Source organism: Apaloderma vittatum, unplaced genomic scaffold (genome assembly GCF_000703405.1).
Source record: "Apaloderma vittatum isolate BGI_N311 unplaced genomic scaffold, ASM70340v1 scaffold5087, whole genome shotgun sequence".
Taxonomy (NCBI): Eukaryota; Metazoa; Chordata; class Aves; order Trogoniformes; family Trogonidae; genus Apaloderma; species Apaloderma vittatum.
In genome coordinates, this window is record NW_009724394.1 from 108,818 (window position 1) to 133,115 (window position 24,298).

A 24,298-nucleotide genomic window follows, 5' to 3' on the forward strand; every position below is an offset into this window, starting at 1 on the left:
GTGTAGGGTCTGTTTTACATTCCCACAAGACAAAGGTGCAAGGCACAGTGCCAGTGGAAGGCAGCACCAAATCCCTGGTGTAATTCTGTCAATGCGGTCAGGGAGTTTTTGACTACATGGTGAGAAGATCCAGCTGCCACAGTACTCAAAGCAAAGCCCGTTCGGTGCTCTGCATCGACCCTGATGGCCATTGGCCTTTTCACTGAGCAGAGCTGTAGTGCAGGGAATAAGTGGGGTGTCAGTTACACCCTCACTCAGACCCCTGGGACATGGGAAACATCTAAAGAAAAATGTTGCAGGACCTTTGGTATCCAAATGGATACCGTACCGTGTCCCAGTGCTTTATAACAAACTGAATCTGTTTCTGTTCCTGTCTTCTCCTACAAGAGAGGATGCACATGGCAGAGCATAGAGCAGAATTTAAAAACCTAGCGTGAGTTCACAGCTCCTGTTCACTTAAGCAACCCAGAAGTTATTTCTCCTTCAGCCCATGAGAACAGGTTTAAACTTCATTTGTGCCATTCACTTCCTTCTTTAGTTCTTGTTGTTCCTCTTTCAAAGGTTCCAGCTCAGGTCCACCCAGCGCAGTTTCTTTGTTCAAGTTATTTCTGCCTTCGTTTTCTATCCTTACAGATTTAGGATCCTCTCCTTTTGCCTTTCTTTTCTTCTCCTTGGCAAGCATACGATAATTATAATAATTCATGATGAACAGGAAGGTTCCTGCCAGGACCATCACAGCTCCACATTTAATGAACATATATTTATAGTCACCAAAGGTATCGATAAGAATTCCTGTAAAACATACATGTAAAAAAAAAAAAAAAATCAGAAAAAAATCCTTAGAGATGAATGCAAAAATGTGTTTTCAGAACCTAAATATGAGGGGACACCCTTGTGTCTTTAGGATAAAATAAGACATTCTCTGGATTTCTGCTCTCTTCCACAAATAACTGTGACCCTGCAAATGCCTCACATGTGTTCCACTATATAGCCTGTGGGCAGTTAACATTGATACAGGTAATACTACCAATAGTTGGTGCAGTTAACTAGAAGGGGATTCATCTCAGACTCTTGACAAAGACCCTCCAATTTTTTCCATCACGGGTCATTTGCCGGCATTAGAGGGGACTCAGCTTTTGGTCACAGCTGCCCTTCCTGCATTTATAGTCGTGATCTAAAGATGAAAGGGCACCGCGTGGAACTGGAAAACATTAGTTCCAGGGAAAGCAAAGATGATGCTGTCAATGTCAGATAACTTCAATGCCAAGACGAATGTGACAGGTTCCTCTCAAAGGTTAATGCCTCTGCTATGGAGTTACAGAGTAATTGAAGGGAGATGGCTTAATTGAAATGTCAGTGTTCTCTATTATGTCAAAATGTAATGCAAATCTTATTGGGATTATGATCCTGAGCATTAATTCTCATTTACTGCCGCAACACAGACCATTCTTAACATCCCAAATCCTAATTAAACTAAGACCCACTCCTAACCTGGCCTTCACAATACAGATAGTCCTCCTTGAAACTGGCCCATCATCCATTAGCTCTCTGATTTTTTGGAATAAGTTCTTCTCCTTAAAAAGAGGGACCTTAAATTACTTCCTGACTGATCCCTAATGTTGAAAAGCTGATGATTAATTATCCCACTGTATTACACTAACAAGGGATTTTTATGGCCACCAAATAGATTTCATGATCACAAAAATAATAATTTTTAACTGGTTTTGGTCAATGGTTCCTTCTGAATCATTCCTAAAGGTCTTAGTACACCATTTTCAATGCACTGTGTTTTTCATTTTACTGATGAACCATCAGCGAAATGCTAATTGCAACTATTTTTTCCTTTTCTGCTAATCAGGATGACCTAGAGGTCTCCTAAATAGGTTTCAATGAGAGTTTTAATGAGTAGAGTATTGGAAAATTCAACAGTAGGATAGTCTTGCCTCTTTTCCTTTGAGAATAAGATAAAGTCATAAAACACACTGGGAACAATTTACTTAGTTCATTAAAGCAGAACCCTGCAGTAGGTTATTAAAATGCCAAAGAACCAATAAATTTGCTGCTTATTAAAATGGTGAGGGAAAACCTACAAAACTAATATTACTGATTATTATATAGAACTATTTTAGCCTCATTAGCAGTCTCTGGTCATTAACTTAATCTTCCACACAGAAAATTATATAATTCAGAAAACAGTCATTTTAAAATTGTATTTTCTTTTGTTTGTCATTAATTAAATAATGAATCTCTAAGACAGCAAGAGGATACAGCTGCTTCTGTCACACTGTATGAGCTGTATGGTAATACAAAGAATTAAATGGCTCTGCAAGATGTGTCATACAGAGTATTAGCCAGATCTGAGTTTTGAATCCAGGAAATGGGTTTAAAATGCCTTATTTGTGTGCATTCTTTAAATTTATTACGATAGTGTCATATCAAAAGAATTAGCAGAGTTTAAATTTATACATCCAAATACAGACAGCAGACACAACCTAACTGACCATTTTAGCTTACTTAAAGGTGACCAGTTTCTAAACCAGTTATTCAGGCTTACATACAGGTGAAATGTATGTAAAACCATTTATATCATGGCCAACTCAGATTTGATAAGGACTGCACTTGAGCCAGATTCAAATACAGTGCCTGCCAGACACGGTGTGTTCCGTTAGAAACATAAGTGAGCACACGCTATAGAGGGAAAAAAGCGAAGGCTGTTGAAATCACAGGAGAATATTGCTCACCCTTACCTTCAGATGACTGCAAGCCCTGCTGAGGGTTCAATACTGTCAGCATGGGCTTTGAGGGTCTGCCTTTTGATGTTTCAAATCACAACATCCAAAACCAAACCTTTTTGTATTTTCGGAACAGCTTTAAACCTATCAGATGCACTAAGACGATGGAAATCCCTAAGAAGAAGTACTCAGAGCCTTAGAGACATACAGCAAGGCTGAGGTTTGAGTCAACCAGAAGACTTCCTACATGTTTTACTGTGCTTAAGTTGTCATGGACTCCAGTGTCCTGCAACAGAAGTCTCTAGAAGGAGTCACCTGAAGCGCAGGTTTCTTGGTGCTGCAGGAAGTCCCACTCTGCAAGATCAGTTCAGGTGAGGGGATCGAAGACTACAAGGTCACTGTCTCCAAACTGGAGGATTAAAGAAGAAATGCTGGAGGAGATACCTAGGATCTGCCTTCCCTGTCCAATTACTAGTGGAAAAATACTGAGTGGGAAGTAAAGAAAATGCATTTAGAATTACTTCTTACAAACTCTACTTGCAAGAGCCTAATCATAAGTGATGACCCAGTAGAAGCAGGGGACTATCCCACTCACCTCCAATAGGTGGTCCCAGCAGTATCGTGCAGCACTCCGCGATGGTGACCAGGCCGACTGCACTTGTGAACCTGGCAGCTCCCACGAGGTCCATGAGCGTTTCAAAGAGCATGGCACAAACCATGCCAAAGGCCAAGCCGAAGAAGACGGAGTAGACGACGAGCCCTGTGTAGCCAGATGCCAGCGGGCAGAGAAGGTGGCAGGTGCCGTTGAAAGCAATGGAGAAGCTGAAAAAGTACTGAATCCGCGGCCTCACCCACTTGCTGTTTGCAATGATGCCAGTGGCAGGTCGGGCAAACATATCCACGATGGCAAGGATCGAAAGGAGGAAAGCAGCTGAGTATTCGTCGATGCCGATGTGCTTTGCATAGGGTGCCAGAAAAACAATTGGGGCAAAAAAACCCAGGAACATGAGCACATTTCCAATCAGGTAAATCAAGAACCCTCTGTGCTTAAAGAGAGAAAAATCAAGGTACTGATTGATTTTTTCACAACAGTCCTTTTCTTCTTCATCTTCCATTTTGACCTCCTTGGGGATGTTTGTGGTACTACTCATTTCCACGGCAACTTCAGTGACTCCTTCTTTCAGAGCATCCTTCCCTTCCTCGATCACCTGGGCTTTGACTGGTGCTGTGGCTGCCCCAATGGGTCTGAAGAGAGCTCCTGCTACACAGCAGTTTAACAAAATTGCCCCAAGAATTAAAAAGCTGCCCCTCCAGCCAAAATTGTCAAACAGGAACTGGTTGAGAGGAGCCAGGGTGCAAAGCATCACAGGGCTCCCTGCCATAGCAAGGCCATTCGCAATGGGTCTTCTCTTCAAGAAGTATTTCCCTATCATTATCACGGATGGCTGGAGGTTGAGAGCAAGGCCAAGTCCTGGAATAGAGAAATATAATTGAGGTACTAAGGAAGATCCGAGACCCAGCTATCCTCAGCTCACTATTTAAGGCAAACTTACAGACAACTGGTCCATTAGTGGCTCTTCAACCTGATAATCTGCATGCAAGCTTTGTTCAAGATATCTGCTAAACTCCTGGCTGCTACGTTTGGGTAACCAGACCCCAGAAAGACACTTTCAGTCAGAGAACACCCATTTCTTTTGCACTAGAAAACTCTAGGGTTGCAAACCTAGCACAAAGAGTTTGCTTCAGAATAAAGTGAAAATATACCCTCGGTGAATGCTCTCTGGTTTTGTCCAGAGACAGCAGCCTTGTTGGAGGAGAGGATGGATCTATAAAAAAAAAGACAGCTCCCAGTATGAGGAAGATTTTTCTGGCTTGGACAGTTCTAAGCATCACGTGCATCTGGGGCTGGCACCCCTTTCCGTGGGCGATGGGCACCCAACGCTGCTGCCAGGCAGACAGACCTGCACAAATAACACCACCCTTCTCACCCATCACTAATTTGGTGGTGTGAGCAATTCTGGTCTGATGCAAAAGATGACGAGGTCTGCAAGTACACAGCAAAACAGCTACTGAGGATGTTAATTAAACAGGACCCTAGAGTCTTTCTTTTAATTAAAATTTATTTTTCTTCCATTTAGATATATAAATGGTAGTATAAATCTGCATTTCTTTTTCAGTTAGAAAGCTTCTCTTGCACAGGTGAAATCTGAAGGCAGAGATACCAGGTGCTGTGGTTGTCTCAACTTTCTGTGGTTCTGAGAGCACTAACATATAATAATCTTGTCTTTTCAGACACTTCTGTGAGGTTCAGTATTTCCTTAAAAAGTTAAATTTTCAGAACTCCATCAAAATGACATTTAAAAATCGTGCCACATATTTTCCACCCTATCATCCAGGAAAGAATGAGCCGCATTAGAACAAAGCAGAAATGTAATCCTTGAAGTGATTATATCAGAGAACATGAATCCTTAAAATAGGGTCATGCAGATTTTTTCTTGTTCATTAGTCTATATAATTAGTTTGTTTAACTGTGCAGTACATAATTAGGCATATTGCTTTACAGAAGAGAATTTAGAAAGGTCAAGGTCCTCAAAATTAATTAAGGAACACTGTCATTAGTTGCTGATAGAGTAGAATCCAACTGATGCAGCAGAATTCAACTGATGTTAGATAGCTTCATTTTGAACAGTTTTACAAAATAATGAATTTTGCTGGGTCTAAAATCCTTTTTTTTTTTTTTGTGATTACTTAGAAGTTTCCAGCATTAAAAATAAATTGAAATGGCAACATATTACAATTGATCTTGAAATGAAATCCTTTCTCAGCATGAACTTTCCCAGATAGACCATATATTTGGTGGGGCGCGTCATTGAGAAGCACAGCCTGCACGTAACTCTTGAGCAAGCAAATTCATCCCCGTGAGAGGGTAACTACAGAGCAAAGCACAGCATTCATTAGAGAAGACCCTTTATGGTGCTCAGGTATAGGAATGCATCTTCTTTCACCTGAGAAGATGCAACACAGTGGATTAGAGCTTGCTTTAACTCTGTATTTCTCAGACTGCTAGGTAAGGGCAGAAACTGAACTGTCGTTTTTGGTAGGGACCTACTGCACGTTGTGCAGAGAAGGAAAATCAGACTGGGTGCCAGCTACCCACTTAAACAATAATCAACTCAAATTTTTTATTATGTGAACATTAATTTGCCAGTCAGACAAATCTAATTTAATATTACCTCATGCTCTTCCCATTAATTAAATTTGGAGAGTTTCAAATTGGCTGACTGGAATTTCAATTACTTTAAGCTTTTGGCTGACTTTAGTAGGAAATATTTATATTAATTTTACTCCAGTTTTGAGAAACAACAGCAGTTTTTCCATGGCTGAAATTGTTACTCAAATAACCACATTTTTTTCCCCAAGATATGACAAAGAGGACTCTAGGTCCTATGAACAGAAGCAAGCCCATGCCAGGAACATCCTTCCCTAAATTAAATAGATCTCTCTTGGATTAGAAGGAAATAAGTGGTGCTACAAGAGTGACCCACGTAGCAATTGATTTTGTTGTTGCTTTATTAGCAAGGGAAGATCCTACCAGGTATTTCAATGCTGAACATTTAAAGCTGAGCCAAAAACTCTAGGTTCAGTAGTAAACAGGATTCACCATAGATCCCATTTTATTTCATGGCTAATTGGTACAGATTGAACTGAACTCTGACCAGTCATTATTGCCTTATATTTAGCTTTGAAATTTGCTGCTTCTAGCTCAGACTTGAAGAAGAGGGTGCATGCCTACACACCTATTGAGCGCACCCAGGCTGGTGTCTATCCAGGGCAACAAGCTTGCAAACCCATTTCTTTTCTGAAGTGCTACAAGTGAGGAAGAGAACAGGTTTTACAGCCCACATAAACACAGTTTTAACAGCAAAGTGACTTCTGCAGCCCCATGGCTCTGCACCATTAAGGACAGCTCCTTCAGAGCTGCCTTTGACAGCAGAGCCCGGTCCCTGCTTTGCATGCAAATGGAGAAAGACATAATCAAGAAAGCAAGTGAGATTGTCTAGTCCCTCCATCGTAAACAGGTATCTCCTGCTCCGCTTCTCTGAAGAGATTTCTATTAATATGCCAAAGGTGCAGGACTGTAGCAGACACCTCCTGGTACCAACTACCTTGTTTTTATCTCCATCCCTGTGAATTACATGAGCACTACAGTATTTTACATAGGTCTGCTTCCTTTTCAGGCTAGTAGGAAGGAGGCAAGCGAGCGCGTGATGTTTACAGGCTGCTTCACAGACATTGCAAATCGCCTTTACAGAAGACTCTCTCCTTGTACAGCGATGCTGTCTCAGCTGTGTGATGAGCAGGCAGCTTCATAATTGCCCTTGAATGCTTGCATGTTAGGCCTGACCAGTGAAAGCACTTCAAGCATAATTAGAGGCATCAAGCACGCTAGCAGGATTACAAGCATCTTCCCTTTCTCTGTCAAATTAATATTCCTTCCCCAGCACACACCCCGTGCCTGGGAATGATGGGTTATTAGCCCAGGCACCAGGCATACAGCTGCCCTCATTCAGCAAGCAAGAGAAAAAGATGCACACAACAAAAAGTGGGCTTTGCTTTGAGGAAAAATGGCAGCATTAAAGATGAGGAGAGGTGGGGGCAGTTTGTCCCTGTACCCTGTGACCGGCACGAGGGTTACACGTGCACACTGAGCCCAGCTCGTACTAACGGCTCTCTGGGGTGGGCAATGGACCAGATTTGCAAAGGTATTCAGGGACCAAAAAAGATCAAGGTCTTCCTAAATTGGGGCTAGGCTCAGAATTCTCTCCTGGCACATTTTTAGAAAATTACCTTTGAAAATAGGAGTTGGTGCCTTCCTACAGCACTGTCCCTTGCCTGAGCACTTCAGCTCACCAAAATGCATATACTTTTAGCAAAGAATTTATTGTTTCCATATGCTAACCCAATGTTAGTCGACTTGCTAGAGGACATTTGTTTAGCAGGGAGTGATGCAAGCTCATGCATCGATAAATATTGAAGTTATCCATGGGAGACACTGGTTATTTTTATTTATCAGAGGTTTGTTTCTGGGATCTCTTTCAAAGAATCTGCAAGAGTTATTTATTCAATAATAACAGTTTCATCTAACTACAGTGACTACTTAGAAAGTGTAAGCTTTAAGAGAGGGAATCCTACATGGGGATTTATTCACTACTGCACAGATTTAATAAAGCAATATTGGTGTAGGAGAACAGGGTGACAAACTTTCTGTCCCAATTTACCTTGCTAGTGGCTGATTTTATTGATTCTAAATGTTGAGCTCACACTCTTCATGTACAGAAAGCAGCAAGACTTAATGTGGCTGCAGAGAGATTGGGAGCATTCATTAAAACACACATCTTGCAACCTCAAAAGCCAATTTTGAACTCATTGTGTCGTGTTTTCAGGCAGGTGTCCCAGCTGCACTGGAAGAAACACTGACTGTTCCTTAGCTTACAGTTAAGCATCTATACTCACACAGGTGGAGAACTACAATTCATCTACTTTTAAAAGCAATAAGCCAGCAACTACAAGCTTTAAAGGTGCTGGACTGAGCCTATGCCTTCTCCTGTTTGAGTTTCCAATATGGTAATTTGTATTTCAATACAGATAATTCAAACTGTAACTTAATAAGGAAATACAGTTTTATTTTTTTCTCAGTAGGGGGAATATTTCATATTTTCAATCATCTCCAGTAGTTTTATTTTCATATAAAGGACCTCTTAACCTCACAAACAGGCAAAGGGCAAGTAAACTAAAGCACACTCCTGAAATCTCATTTCATATATCTCACAGACTGAAGATAACACAAGGTAATATAGGAACACAGGTGCTTTCTTCATAGTCACACTTCCATCTCGAAGGGCTTGCCTTGCCCAGGGCAGAGAGCAGTCAACCTGCGTTCGCTTCATCGGGAGCTGAGGGCACTGATGGGCAGCCTCACCATCGCCTCCGGCCCCAGGCACTCAGCTGCAAAGAGCACATCTCCTGCTAAGATCCTGCACGCGATGTTCAGCCAAGAACATAGCTCTTAGCGGGTGAGATGCTCTTTGCTAAAGTTCATCTGGGGCAGTTAATAAGGGAGGACCCACCAGCTTTTTGTCTCGTCAGCTTCCCACCGCGTTTGGCAGAAGGGCCCAAGTGCGGGCACCCCAAGCCACCAGAGGTGAACCTCAAGTGCGGGTGGAGAGGAGGTGCTTTCTTCTTACCTGTAATGAAGCCCACGCAGATGTAGAGCTGCAGGATGCTGTTGCAGAAGGCAGCTGAGACCATCCCAATGCCACACAGCAGGCCTCCGAACATAACCACGGGTCGGCTGCCATAGTGGTTCACTAAAATGCTGCTAATGGGACCTGGGGAAAGAGCACGAAATGGTCCTTGAGGCAGGTGTCTTGTGACAGAAGGGCACATTTGACACAGAGCAGGTAAACCTCTGCAGTATCGGTGCCCCTGCGGTGATGCTGACAGTTTCTAGGGTGACTTCGGGAAGAAAAAAGAAAAAGAGAGAAAGATGATCCACACTGCATGGAGATGGCAGCACGTCCCATGCCACACAGCAGCTGCGTAGCTGCTGACAGCTCCTGCCCCCAGGACTTTAAAGTGTCATCAGAGAAGGCAAACAAGCAATAACAAATCAGGTGAACATATGATCCCAACATAGGAGCTTCTTGAATTATTATGATGCTAAACCATATGCACAAAGTAGTAGTTCATATTACAAGGCTGATATCATGAATACTGTTGCATTTTTAATGCCTCTATTTAATGCAATTCCAATACCGCTGACCACGACTGAAGCTTCAGCAGAACAGTTGTTAATTAAATCTTAATAGCAGTCTATGTTGGTAGAAACATTCTGGGATGATGGATTAGCTGGTGCTCAAAAGAACCAGTTTGGTCTTGCATTTACATGAAGGAAAGGGCAAAATTATGAAAGAGAGAAATGGCTTAAAAAATACTGTGCCCACTGAAAGGAAGCATTGAAATCTGAGGAAGTGGAACATGCCAGCAGCTTTGGGCAGAGGAGGAAAGAAGGGAGCGGGTTTTTTGTGTAGTAGTCCTCAACCAGCTGGAGGACCAGTAAAAATCAGAATGGCAGAATAATACATATCAGAGGGACTTTGCAAGTGTCAGGACCAACCTCCAGCTCAAAGTAGAGCCAGATCTGCAGTTAGATCAGGCTGAGAAGTCAGAACAAGAGAAAGCCGACTGAGCAGGAGAGAGTGGTCCAGAAGTCAAGCTACAACATGTAAGAAAAACATTCCGTATTACTCAAAACCCTGAACCAAAGTGCTGCAAAAATGCTGCTGGAAATGACGCAGACAGACACAGACAGCATTTAGTATCTTATCTGACTACTTCTGGTGCTACTCGGCACACAGCGATGGTATTTCAGAACCCAGTGCTCTCACAAAGAGCCCGCACCATCCATATACAGATTACTGGAAACAGGCGTTTTAAGTTTATAGGCATCTCTAAAGAGTTTGGCCGTGGGAATCTACCTCACCACCATGCTGTGCAGTAGAATATTTACCTTTGCTTAAATAATCTCAGCCAGATACAGTGCCAGAGTTCTTTCCAGAACTTGCAAACCACGGAACACTTGAGCACAGGAGCCAGACCCAAAAATCCCAATATACCCTCGGCATGGCTGGTGGCATCCAAACAAGTTGCCAGCTGTTATGATGTGCAAGAACAAAAACCAGTACGCATGACTAGTTTAATCTAGGGAATGAAGCCCTTTTTGACATCTGTAACATGTAAAATACTTCCCATTACATGTCTAAGGTCAAAACACTCATGAAAATACACACAAGCATCCCTGTAACTCTGTGATCTGTGAGTCAGTCCCATTGAATGCACCATTCAATTAAATTTTCTGTGAGGGTATAATTACGTGGAGAGTTTTTTCTCCTAATGCTATAACTGGATTCATATGCATGCATTGTTTTGCTGCAGTGAGCTCTACAGAATTAAGTGAGAAATTCTGGGGAGAAACGTATGTTATATCAGCTCAGTAGGGAAGGTACCCCTTTCTCACTGAGTTTCCCCTGGTCAGAGCTTGGAATTTCATCATGCTTAAACTGGTCTCAGCGTGTTCTGTAATTCAATAAATCGAGCCAGTGTTCCTCAGAAAGGTACCAACATATTTATCTGTAGCCTAAGGGCAAGCCACTCTTCCATTTTTCAATTTTCCACAAGTCTGTGTTTCTCCAGAATCAATCTAATTACTCAACTAAGAAAATGTGGTCTCAATTACCTTCTCCCACTGGAAGAAAGCTTTCACATTGGTGTAAAACTACAGAATGTCATACCATGGAGCATTTAAAGTCCACAAGATTCCTGCTAAGACCCCTGTCCCGCTTGGTCTCAGGGCAGCTCCCAGGGAAAGAAGCCCCTGCTACGAGAAGTAAAACAAAATGTTCCTGTATGTCCCACTCCTGCAGCATCCACCTTGGGAGAAGGGAAATACAGATCCACACCTCTCTCACTCCAGTTCATAAGCTGTTGTATTGGCTTCACCCATCGGTAAGGACAGGTTTCAATCATGCCAGCAGATGATGAACTGCAAGGGGCTAAGGGTGGGACACATTCTGCTCTGCTGCCTGACTATGGGGACAACCCAGGGTAGAGGCTGAAGTAGATGAAAGCAAAAATTTGTATCCCAACCACTGGCTTTACCAATGAGAGCACCTTTCCTGTGCCCCAGGGCACCTCCATGAATGGGCAGCGTCCTCAGTCGCATCTCAACTTCCCACCAATCACTTACTAAGCCATGAGACCACAACTGCGCCCTGTTCTTGTCTTGTGTGGTATCCCAGCAATGCTTTACAGCAAGTCTGTATGATCCTCAGCAAAGAGCCTTCATCTGCCCCAACCAGAGTTATCAGTTTTACAGGGAGATAATCAGCCCCACTTGTTCACCAATCTGGGTGGCAAAGCTATGGTCTCAAAGGCATTATCTGCCTGAGCTGGGCTGAGCTCACAGGGAACTGTGACAAACTTCAGAAGCAACATAAGCCTTTCTTCTTTACAGCCTGAAACCATAAGTCCAGGTTCTGTGAGTCTGCTTTGCTAAAGAAGCACGGCGTACGGCATCACAGCACTTTTGACCTCCTTAACCAACCTCACCCATGTAGGACTGAGGGCTGGAGACCTCTGAGGTACTAAGTGCAGCTGATTAGAGGAGAAAACAGGAGCAGAGCATCTGGATTAACCTTCTCCAGCCACTGGAGAATCCACAGCAAAGGCCATGATGAGCACTCAACCTGTAGGAAAGGCATCAGCTCGACCTACACTTTATGAGACACCAGAGAATCCAACCCAAGGCCTCAAACAGTTGGGAAACCAAACTTCCCTGAGCCACTGCTTACAGACCAAAAGTTTTGTTATAGTCCTGAGCAGACCTTTCAAATGCACTGAAGCAAATGCAAAATCACATCCCCAAAATTACTTCCACTTAACTCATTTGGACCTGCAGAAACGTCCATAGGCTTTAACGGAGCAGCCTCTCAAAACCTCTCCCGGCAGAAACGGGCGCACGCAATATGTCACATAGCTGTGCACCCTTCAGCACACACACCCGGCCAGTTTGGGCAGGCGCGCAAAGCTCGGGCACGTACACCTTCACCCTGCCCAGATGTCTTCAGCGATCAGCATCACACCCAAGAGATCTAAACGCACCTCTCCTGCCCTGCTCTGCCACCCGCAGTGTATGTCTCATAGCTGGCTGATTAGCAACCAGGATAACTTAACCAGCCGTGTCGTGGGAAGCTTCAGAAAACATCAAACAGCCCGAGTCAGGACTGAGGAATTAAGAAGAGGGATGAACTAAGCCAGCAACACAGTTGTGGGAAATAGGAAACACAATTACTGCTTTGCTTGGAGCTATCACAAAAATTAAAAGCGTGACAGTCCCTGAAATCATGGTGGAATTGAAAAGATGGACCTGTCATTTACCAGCTATTCAGCTGGCATGAAAAGAATAAAAATGCTGTACATTGCCACAGAGAAACCATTTATGGTACCAACGTATGCAGCTTAGATCCCAAGGCATCTTTACTTGCTAATACCTGCCTGGTCAAATGTGCAGGAACCGCAGGCTCCCAGTCCTGGCTTCCAAGCTAAATCGTTCTTCCTTCCTGAGAGCCAACAGCAGGAGAAACTAGCAGGAGTCAGGGTGATTTTTGCCTCTTAATTTACAGCCAGGTGAGGACAGGGCAAGGGAGACACCTGGCAAAGCTCTCAGAAAGCCACCATATACCTGGCTTGACGTTGCAGAAGCAGCCACGTGAATGTTTCCTGAAAAGTCACGTCAAGGAGCAAAAGCCACCTCAGCAGCTGAGCATGTCCCCAGTGCATGGCTTCCGAGGGACTGGAGCAGCTAGGCTGGTGTCACCCAGCCTGCACTCTCCCCACACCCCCCTCCCACCACAGCAACATTACAACTTCTAATGAGGAAATTAGAAGTAAAATTGCACCCCAGTACGGCACAAGGACAAGCTGCCAAGACGAGGGCTGGTAGCAGCCGTCATCCCCTGGGTAAGAGCAAGGACAGCCTGCTCAGAAACACCTCGCATTACACCCCGAGCCCTCGCAGAGCAGGGTGCACACAAAGGGGGTTCTGCCTGCAGCGAAACTCTGCAGCCTGGAGAGCAACAGTTCACACCAAATACCCCTGAAAGATGAAGCTGGGATCATGGCACTCCTGGAAGACTGATGTGATGCCAAGCGCTGTCTACAGCCCGTATAAATCATGCTGGTTTAGCGCCTGCCCTGTATAAAGCTCCTCTTTTCTCATACCTGTGGCAGATTTCCATTCGTTGTTAGCTGGTACATGAAAGGCCGTGTCAAAGAAGCTGCTCTTAGTGGCAAGCAAAACACAGCCACTCGCCGGTGGGAAACACAGCAAGCCCTAACTCATTTGTTAGCTTGTCCAATTACTTTTCACCTTGAGTTTTGTGTTTGCAGGAGTGAAAAGGACCCTGAAGAGGAGATTTGAAAAAACGCAAACAAAATGCAAAATACCCTGGACTCTCCTCTCTTCTCCTCCACAAAGCCAGGCCATCTTGTCATTTATTCTTTCTGAGCCTCTGAATTGTGATCCAGAGAGACTCATAACACAGAGCTGACATTTAACAAAAAATATCAATCCAGACTGGCTTAAACTCTTGCAAGTACAACAATGCTCAAAAAATTGGCATCCGGATTGCCTTTCTGTTTTCTTCAACAAGACTTATGTATTTTTTATGAGCTGCAAAACTTCCAGTGTTGGTGCAAAACACCAATGTATTTTTAACAAGGACTAAAACATTCTTGTCTCCTATACTTCTGACCATACATATATATATATTATTTCTAAAGTTTGGCTTGTCCTTTTTTGTAACTTAACCTAATATTTCTGTGCAAGGCTCTCAGAGAAGCAGCTACAAGCTGAGACTCTGGAAGACTGACCCTGTAACCGCCTCCGAGCAATGTGGGGTTTTTCCAGGTTTCACAAGACTGACCTTCTGACAGTGTAAAGTGGCACAGAGCCATATGTCCACTGGTAAGACCATTTGATGGCCACACAGATGATAAAATCACAGAATAAAATAGCAAGTCCTTAGAAGACTCCACTGCATGGACTCCCATGCTGGCAGATTTGGGACCAGCGGTGCCCTTGTTGCGGGGGTTTGCCAAACATAGCTTAGCTTTTCCCATTTTTCTGCAATGGTAAGTGGTTCTAAAGAGCTGTTACTGCACAGGGACATTGGTCAGCACCAGAAGAACTGCCCAGATGGTTAATATTTTCCAAACTGCTTTGAAAACACAGATAATACTAAGGAACTCCGCACGGCATGACTGGCGTTGACTACGTGGAGTCACTGGGGACATAAGAAGGAGCGGAGCGTACTCAGCTGGGAAGAAAGGGGGGGAATCATTTATACTAATAAAACAAAGTCTATTATTACACTAGTAGTAAAACAATGAGAGGAGCAGGCCTGCAATTTCCTCCGTAATAATCTCATTCCCTCGGTGGAATAACAACACTGCCTTCGGCCTCATAATTTATCCACCAGGGTATCCACCATTGTAACAGAGCAACCTCCTCATTACCCCGCAAATGAAAGTGAGTGCCCCCACGTTATTAACTGGTTGCCAGAATCCACCAGCCTCCCAAGGCGGAGAGGTTCAGCATCAGCAATCAGCACTCGGTAATGATGCACAGCCTGAAAGGGAGGTGGCCTCAGAAAATACGGGACACAGTTGCAAAGGCAGGAGTTCAAAGGGATGGAGGGGTTCAAACCTGCAGCCTTTCAGGCTTTTGCCTTGCTAGAAGAGAATTACAAGGTCCAGAACCTGGATGGCTTATGCTTTTAAGTGTTTGTCACCAGGGCTTGGAGAACTGATGCTCACCATCCAACCCATGGTAACCAAGCCCTGCATCCTGCCTGCTCCAAATCATCAGAGAGGACTCCAGGTCACTGCAGAAGAACTGTGGTACCTCGTAATAATACAGTGCATTATTACTCTCAACTATTTGGTTCAGGTGGCTTGTTTCACTCCTGCAGTGGCTGAGCAGCCCAGACGCAGCTGGAGCTTCCCCAGGACAGGAGGCAATGCACACTGGCACTGGAGGACAAGCGGCAGGAGCGAATGGCCCAGCTGACAGCCATGGTATCAAATACCCCTCTGTCAGACCCCAAAGGGCAGCTCCCAAAGACTTGCATATCCCTAAACCACCGTGATGCCTTCTGTATTATTTTGCACTGCAAATAATAATTTTTAAATAAGTAGGCTGAAACCCAACATATTGTTCCAGCACTGGAATGGATTACCCGGAGAGGTGGTAGAAGCCTCACATCCCTGGAAACATTCAGCATCAGACTGGATGGGGCTCTGAGCAACCTGGTCTAGATGAAGATGTCCCTTCTTACTGCAGCTGAGTTGGATGAGATGGTCTTTACGTTAAAGGAGGCAATGGCTGCAGTTTCAGCACAACGCCTGTGAGAAGCGTAAGCCAAGCATGAGAGAGGCTGCCTGGACACACATTACTCAACTCATCAAACTGTCCGGGCTGGGCCCTGCAGTGCTGGATGTCCCAGGCAGGATTGGCAGCACACCCAGCTGAAAAGGCAGTGGGTGTAATGATCTGGTGCAGAAACCAAGCTGTAGCAGCTCTCCGTCCCCTGCACACACCAGGCACATCCTTGGGAAGCCAGGGACCCTGACCTCCTGTCAGAAACACATGCGTTTGCCACAGCAGCATCCTGATATTAAAAAAAAAAGGAAGAAAAACAAGGAAGCCCAAGCTTCAGAAAGACAAAGTGTCCTCTTCCTTATCCAGCAATCTTATCTGATCAGTGTTTCAGCATTTCAATTTCCAGATTACGCAGCTGACACACATTGCTCCTGCGGCACACAAAGGAGCCACAGGCCAACAGCTCCAAAACTGGGGCTGGAGCCAAGGTCCTTCGTGTCACTTCGTATTTAGGCAATTAAATAACTGGTCCTGCAAGGGGGTGGCATCACAGGTGCTGAGCACACAGCTGCCTGCGCTCAGTGGTTTCCCCAGGCTGCTGGTTTGGGTCTCACCCACATTGCAGATCACAGCCACTGACCTTCAGAAAGTCACGACTTCACCTTTTTTTTTTTAAATTTCTTTCTCATGAGTTTCTTTAGCTAGTGTTTTGCTTTGGCAGGACTGCAGACGTTTATCCCTTCCATCACTTGAAGCCCAGCTGCAGAACATGAGTTCCCTGTGCGGCTGAAACATCTACTCCCCATGACCAGCAGCCCTTCATTACTGGTCTTAACACACTGCTCTACAAGCAAACTGGTTCCTACCTGGGCACCTTGTCCAAAGGGCTTTGTCCACTTCCTGGAAACCATAATTTGACTAAGAGGCCAGTTACACTGGAGAGGCAACCAGGGGCAGAAAAGCTGCAATGCTGCAGGACAGGTTGATGCCAACTCCTCGCACCCCTTCTTCCTACAGCAGCACACAAAACGGGAAGAAGCTTTCATATGTCTGAACCTCACTTGTGGGAGTGGATTGTAACTTACTCCTGGGCTTAGCACCTTCCCATGAAGTATTAACAACCCCTTAACCAAAATTCTTCACTTCTTAGTTCTTATTAATCCTGGTTTTTATTAAGTCTATCACATCTCTATTACTGTTGCCTGGTGACTTTGCAAGCTCCAACGAAGGGCGAAATGATAAAGCTTTGTGACCAAGTCCATGAACACAGAAATATTTCACCTGAACCTATAGCACTATTATCGCTCTTAAGTAGAACAGGACTATTTAAAAAAATAAAAAATACAAGCACATATGTGGTGACCTTGCAGGGCTTGAGTGCTCTCTGAGAGTCAGCAGAAGTATATGAATCTGCAGTGACATCCATTATAGAAATCATATCATTCCTCACCTGGCTTTCTTAACAGAATCCACGATTTTAATGGTGCTGCTACCTCGGGGATTGCCCCAGCGAGGGAAGACATCTTGTTTCAATGACACGGGGAAGCTGATTAACTCTTGGGAAGCCCATAGTGCAACGACCCAAGCATAAGGCACAAGGATAACCCCTTTCCTTTTTAGGACTGAAGCCACTTGCATGGGAACTCACAGTCTTAGAGCTCTAGAACAAGAAAAAGCCCCAGCAAATGGTGCAGCAGCTCATTTCTTAGCAGTAGGGAATGGCATGTGAGCGCAGTGTTTGCAAAAATACTCGTGGCTTGGAGTGACTATTTCTTAAGCTGGAAAACAGCCCCGTAGGATGCTCCACACAGGCAACCTGCTCTCATGCAAGCAGCTCCCTTCCCCGCAGCAAGGGGTAAGCCCAGCCCAGCCGTTTTGGACTCCGCACACAGAAAATGCCCTGCCAGTTTCCTGCGCATAACACGTGATTTTGCCAAGCACCTTCATCACCAAACCTTTAGCAGATAAATCCTGAACCCATCAGCGCATGCCCTGCCCTGGTTCTTGTCCATCAGGCACTGTCTGAGCCAAAACTGGCTTGTGGAGAGCTTGCGCCTCCTGAGGCTTGGCTGGGCTTTGTCACCCACATGCTGATTGTCCTTGGAAAAAAAAAACCACACCTCCCTTCCCATTCCTTAGGTTCCCCTTTTAGTGTTGTGGTATTTGCAAGCACTTGGGATGGGTGGAGAGCCCTGGGTGAGGTCTTCTGGAGGCAGAGAAGGTTTTTGAGGAAGTTTGGGCCAGCGCAGAAGAGAACATTGGCAGTTTTGATTAAGTTAAAAACTGCAGAATCAAACTCATTATTAATATAGCTTTATGCCACTGCATGTTGTAAGGTGCTTTCTAAACCTGTCACTGCAATTTATCATGCTAGCAGTGTAATAAAATACATCTATAAAATTTTGGATTAAATGTTCAAGGTCAATGGTCAACTTTCAACTTCCCAATCTCTTCCTTGCTGCTTTAGCAGATGCTCTGTTAAGCAGTTACAAGCTCTAGAAGGAAGTTTCTTTGGAAAAAAGACTCAGTTGTGGAGCATCTCCAGAATTAAATTTTCAGAAATTTCATCCAATTACAAAACAATAAATAATAAATAACATGAGTAATAAAGACTGGGTGGCTTCAGGATAGGGCTTTTACTTCAAAAACATTCTCATCTTTGTTGTGTTTGCAAAAGGTGGCTCTCAGCTCCTGTCTTTGCAAAATAGACAGGAGGTGATTCCCTAACTTCAGTAGAAATTTGGATGTGTAAGAACAGCACCCTGGAGATTTCAGGGGGAGTATTACAGTGGTGTATAGTGAGACCAAGACTCCACTGCATTACATACTGAATAAAAACAGTGTATGGTCCTGAGGCAATGTAGCTTTTTATGTATTAAGGGGCAAGAGAAGCAGCACATATCTACAAACTGCATGCAAACATGTGCAAGGCTTAGCTGCACAGCAATTGAAAAGAAAGAGCGAGATTCTTCAAAATGAGGAGGGAAAAAGGTCAGAAGTCTCCTATTCTAGCCCCAGCTATTCAACCTCATCAGCCAAAATGACTCCGTGTCAGGATCTGGTCCCCGAGTTTCAGCCAGGTGACTTCTGTTGTTTCATTACAATGATGAAAAGAGCATTTTGGCCACAGAGTTACCATAAAAAAAACCAAACAACAAACAAACCCAAACAACGAAAATGCAGATACTGCCTGAGGTATTAAATTATTCTCTTTATTCTGGCACACGTGCCAGAAAGCCAGCTCATTGTTCAAGTTCTAACAGTTGGCCATAATATAAGACATTACTTCTTCCCACGATCCTTACCTCTCTTATAGCCTTAGAGGAGACTGTAACAGCTACAGAACATTGCTGCTATTAAATTAGTGGCATCGATATTTCTTCTTTTAGAATGTTCGGTTGCTTCCCCTCATGCCAAACAGGGCAACTAAATGACCAGCAAATTAATATTGCTTATTTTTTCTTTCCTGGGAGCTCAACTGCCTCCTGCTTTACCTGGGTAATGGTTATCTCTGGGGACTCCTCTGTGGCCTAGCTTGAAATGTGTCACCCTTAAAAATGGGAGAAGGGCAGCTCAGTTTGTTATTGTGAACACGAAACAGGCACACGGCCCAAGTCAGGAGGTGTGAAGGCCAAAGGATTTCATTTTTTGCAATTATATTACTTCAGATTATCTTCCTGAACAAAACCCATCCCTGTGCATGAGGCAAGAGCCTGGGAATCTTGGCCTTGTATTTGCATAGCAAAGTCCAAGGAGGGAGTTTGTGAAAGGAAATTTTGCCAAGGACAAGCAGCAGCACAGCAAGTGCCCTGTGATGCTCCACATTTTGACCATCTTGGCTTGTCCTCGTCACCCCCTGATACCTGGAAGCTGAGGGCCATCCCTTAGGGAAGGATGGTGGCATCTCCCCTGGTCCCTTGCAGACAGATCCTGGTTTCTTTCCTTTCTGCTCATCAAAGACTCTCTTCCATACTTCTTTTCTCATTTGGGGTAAGGAAAGAGCTCTTTGACCATGACCAAAAATAGAGAAAAAGTAGAAGCATTGCAAACCATAAATCCTTCTTTATCAAATTGGTAGGGCTGCACCCTGCAGGATTTAGTCACAGAAAAGCAACATTCCCTTGTTCTCATCACTCACAAACCACCCACTTTGCCCTCTGCAATTGGAAACACGGAATTGCTGAACATGAACACTAGCAAGAACAAGTGCCCTGTCATAAAGACCAGGCTATCCACTTTACTGCACACTAATCTGTTTTACTACCTGTATTATAGTGACAGAATTGTTTTCTGCAACCTCGTTCAGATTAAGAAACAGGGGGATAAGACACATTAAAACTTCTGCAATATATATTGCCACAGCCTTGGCTGGTGTAAAACAGCTTCCTAGGGGAATCAAGCAAAAAGGGCAGACAGTGTCGGCTGCTGCTTTTTCAGTCTTAGTCTGAAAAACTGGCATGGCTCTGTTGCTACAAGCCAGAGCCTCAGGTGGTCACTGTAAATCTGCTTCCACGCTGACAAAGCCCACAGAGCTACTTCAGTGCGGATTTGGGTTAGCTCATGCGAGCATTTTCAGAAAATGCGCTTCATTTGCATTATTTAGAAAATGCAAACATAAGCTCTGTTACACAGTAAGCAGCACAGCCTAAAAACAAGTCCCCACACCAGCGAGCACGCCAGGGAACCGAGGGACCATTTCCTGAGGATGTTTGCAAACAAAAGCTGTTGTCAGTGAGAGCATCAGACCCTCTGCACCCTGCCAAGGCGTGAGCAGCACGGCTGCCCCCAGCTCCCAGGACGGAGGAGCCCAGCCACCAGCCAAGTCAGTCCTCAGGTCATCCCCGTGCTCAGACACCAGCCTTGCTGCCCTGAGTCCTGGCTCCGAGAGCTACGGCACAGCCCGGAGACAACTCTGAACCCCCGGGGGGAGACAGCAACGCTACAGCCTTTCCCTGAAACCAGGTGAGCAAACAGCAGAGCCTCTTCACTCTTGAGGAACACCTTCCAAATCATGGCCATTTACTGTTGCTGGAGCAGGGGGAAGGGGTGGAGGTGAGGCAGGCTTGGAGTTTTCCTCTCGTGGCTGTGGTGCCCACATCTGACACCAGCAAATGAACCCCGTGGTCCCTCCATCCCCCAGGACACAGGGCCTGGAGTGTAGGAGATGCTCAGCACACCCCGCATGGTTCCTGCACAGTTGTAGCCCACCCACCCCTGCACCTCCAGGCAGGCTGTGACAGTTCTGCCTCACCACTGATTTGGGAAAGGAAGGAAAGGAATGGACAAGCCATGGCAATGATGATTATTTTGGTTTAGTAACTCCACTAGTTACTCAGAACTATGTTGAAAGCTTCCTTTGCCATTTTTAGAATTGCTTTTTTTTTTTTTGGAAAGATTAAAGAAAAACCAGTGTTAAACTACTGTCTAGTTTTTCAGCAAAGGAAATCAAGCTTTGCCACACAAGCATCCTCACAGTCCTAACAGGCACCGCTGCAGAGCAAGACTTTGGCAGTTCATAAGAACTGCAGCCCCGTTCCTTTAATGAGAATTTCCAAATCACTGAAGTCGTTCATAAGTCAAACCCGCTGTGGCATTAAATGCCCAGTCAATCAAATTAGATGTGTTAAATACGCTCTTGGGCATGTGTGTTTCATTTGCTCCATGTTCTGCAAACTCCCATCGCAGCCGTGTCTGCAGCCACTGAGCAACTCAGCATCTCAGCCTGGATTGCTGCGGAGACAGGGATGATCAAACGAGCATAAATCTCATTCAAGAGTGGAGGAGAGGAGGGGAGGACTATTAAATGGACATAACTCTGAGCAACTGCAAGGCAAGTGGGAAGGTACAAAGGTACAATTGCCTGCAATTAAGTCTAACAGTGCCCAGTTGTGTCATCCCCCATATTACCGTATAATAGCATGAGGGAGGGGAAAGTTAAAGGTTCTTGCAAAAAGGCAGGAGATGCTCAGTTAATTGGGATAAAAGCCCACTACAACACCCCAGGTACAAAGCACACAGCCCCGGCTTGAACACTTGGAGAGAAAGAGAAGAAAGTGTATTGGAAAGTCTGCAGATAGGAGAAGGCACAGGTGATCAGAGCAGAATTTCACCTGCTCCAGCTCATTGGCCATGACCTGCACCCCAAGAGGCTCAAGCCCCTCATCTACACCCCTATGAACAACTCCAGGCACTGCCAGGTGAAAGGTTAAACTGCAGAGAATGTTCTTCATTTGGTCACAGTCAAGCACAAAGCACCAGGCAGAGCTGGCAACGACCCACAGATGCAGCCAGGAAGCCCCCAGCCTACAGGTAACTGCTTTGGTGTGTTTCATGTCACAATATGGGACAGGTGATGGGATATCACCTCAGTGCATGGCACTGCAGAAGGAGTTGCTCCATCAAGGTGTCCACCCACCCAATGGCTGGGCAGAGTTTACCACTGCTTCGCTGTGGATGATGATGCTTGAAATCATAAGATCATCATCATGACATCCTGAGCCCCACCTAACAGCAACCCAAGACTGAGTGCAATGGAAGAAACAGCATTTCCCCAGTAAGAAGACTTGCACTGTACGATGCCCTGAGCTACTAGGAAGACAGAGAGAAACTGGTTAGGGACCCAGCCCATCCCTGCTCTCCACGGGACACATTTGGGCAACCCCAACCACAGCCTTCCTAACAAGTGATGTCCTGATTTTAGTATCACACCATGAAACTTACAGCAGCCTCTACTCATTCGCACAATTTTGATACTAAATATTACCCATCTCTCTTTGACTTCTAAAACACTCAGCTTCCTAGGCACTCATCTACAGGCAATTGAAGACACCAAAGGCTTGGGCTGCCTACTTTTTCTTTTTTCCTTGCTTGACTGCTTCAGAGACATTCCACATAATTTACCTTTAAAACAGCATTTACGTAGTAACTGAAATGAGAAGGGGTCCTTTTGCCTGCCTCCCCACAGCAGTGTTTCCATACCCCACCACAAGCCCCTTGCTCCTGTTCAGCCTATACAGAGCCCAGCTCTTTCCTTTTCACTGCAAACTGCTTATTCATATTCCTGGGGCTGAGGCAAAAGTGCTTTTCTCTGCATTTAATAATAAGCCCCAGTGGAAATCCAGCCCAAAGCTGCAGTGCTCCCCAGGGCTCAGCAACCCATCAGGGAGGCCAAGGGGGTGGCCTGGGATAACAGCACTGGTTTAAGTGGAGGATTTCTCTTTCTAAATCGCTAGTTGGGTTTTGCCCTCAAACTGCTTCATTTGTGGCCTCTCAGACTGGAATTCTGCCCTTACAGAGCTACTCTCCACAGGTACAAGCCTTTGCAGAGGTTACAGTAGAATGGATTAGGATAGGCTCTGATTCAAGCGTCGCTTCCTCTTTACAAACATTTACAAAGCTTCTTTACGTTCATTACCAACTGTGCTCTTCAAAAAGCACTACAGTGCATTATTAAGGAAAAAAAAACCCACCTTTTTAAAAAACAGAGAATATTTTCAGAATTGCTTTAATAGCCAGGATAAATATTGATGAAGTTTCCTGCAATTAGAGAGCGTAGTTCCTGTCTATCTCCCATTGCAGATTTAATCAAAGGCAGCCCAAGGTTTTCATTGAATCAGGAAAGCGATACCAAAATCATAAAAAAAGAGCAGCTATATGCACTACTTTGCAACTGACAAGAATGATTGACTCTTGCGATTTCATTGCTGTAATTACAAGCTGCCACAATAAACAAGCAGCTACTTCATTTATTGCTTTACTCTACGTTCACCTCTGGCTGAAAGCCAGATCCAGCTGTTCCACACCAGCCTAGACTCCAGGCTTTTTCACTGATGCCCGTGGAAAGCTTTAATAGCTGATCTTCTGGTTTCGAAGTAGGGGGCTGTGTGACAGGGCCAAGGCCACATTTTGTTTGTGGTGTCAGAGAAACTCCCCCTCCACAGTGTGGCCATGGAGAGGGATGCAGCAATGGGGCACACTGTGCAGCTCCGGGTCCGGTGCACAGGGCATACTGCAGCCCTTAATAAAGGCTTCTGTGTAACACCGTGCCCACATCAGTGAAAAGAGCCCTAGTTTGGGAAGCAGGAAAGGTGCTGCAAATAAAGGAAACGTCAGCACCAGACTTGTCACAGACCACATTTTCAACGGAGTCCCCCTCAGGCCCAAAAGGCACCCAGAGGGATCAAAAGACATGTGCACCTGCTGATCCCAGTGACAAACTCAGAAAGCACACTTTGAAAAGCCCAACCACACCAATTTATCCCCCCAAAGAACGCCCTGTAGTCCCTTCAGGCTGCACATACGACTTGCTTCTCTAAATGACGTTGGGAACACAATCAGAAAGTAACCCTGTTGGTAGTGCCCCTGCCGATGAACACTGCTGCTTTCCCTCTGTGCTGGCCCAAAGTGGAGATTTCTGGCTGATTTCAGCTTTTCACAGCCCACCGCGCCGCAGGGGCTGGTGCAGGTCTACTCACCCGCACCGTACGTCGTGGCCAACTGGATCGAGGAGATCCACGCGATCTCGCTATAGGGCGCGCCAAAGAAATCCTGGATTTCTTTGAAGAAG

At 45.0% G+C, this 24,298-nt stretch overlaps 1 protein-coding gene across 1 annotated transcript; it reads right to left on the minus strand.

Moving 5' to 3' along the window:
* Positions 1-502: 502 nt before the first annotated feature.
* LOC104276229 (monocarboxylate transporter 2-like) lies at positions 503-24,294 on the minus strand (the record flags this gene model as incomplete). The annotated part of the gene is made up of 4 exons (XM_009872461.1): positions 503-792; positions 3,328-4,203; positions 8,978-9,121; positions 24,207-24,294. Coding segments are annotated over 4 exons (1,398 nt in total), but the record flags the coding sequence as incomplete, so codon positions are not given.
* Positions 24,295-24,298: the final 4 nt, after the last annotated feature.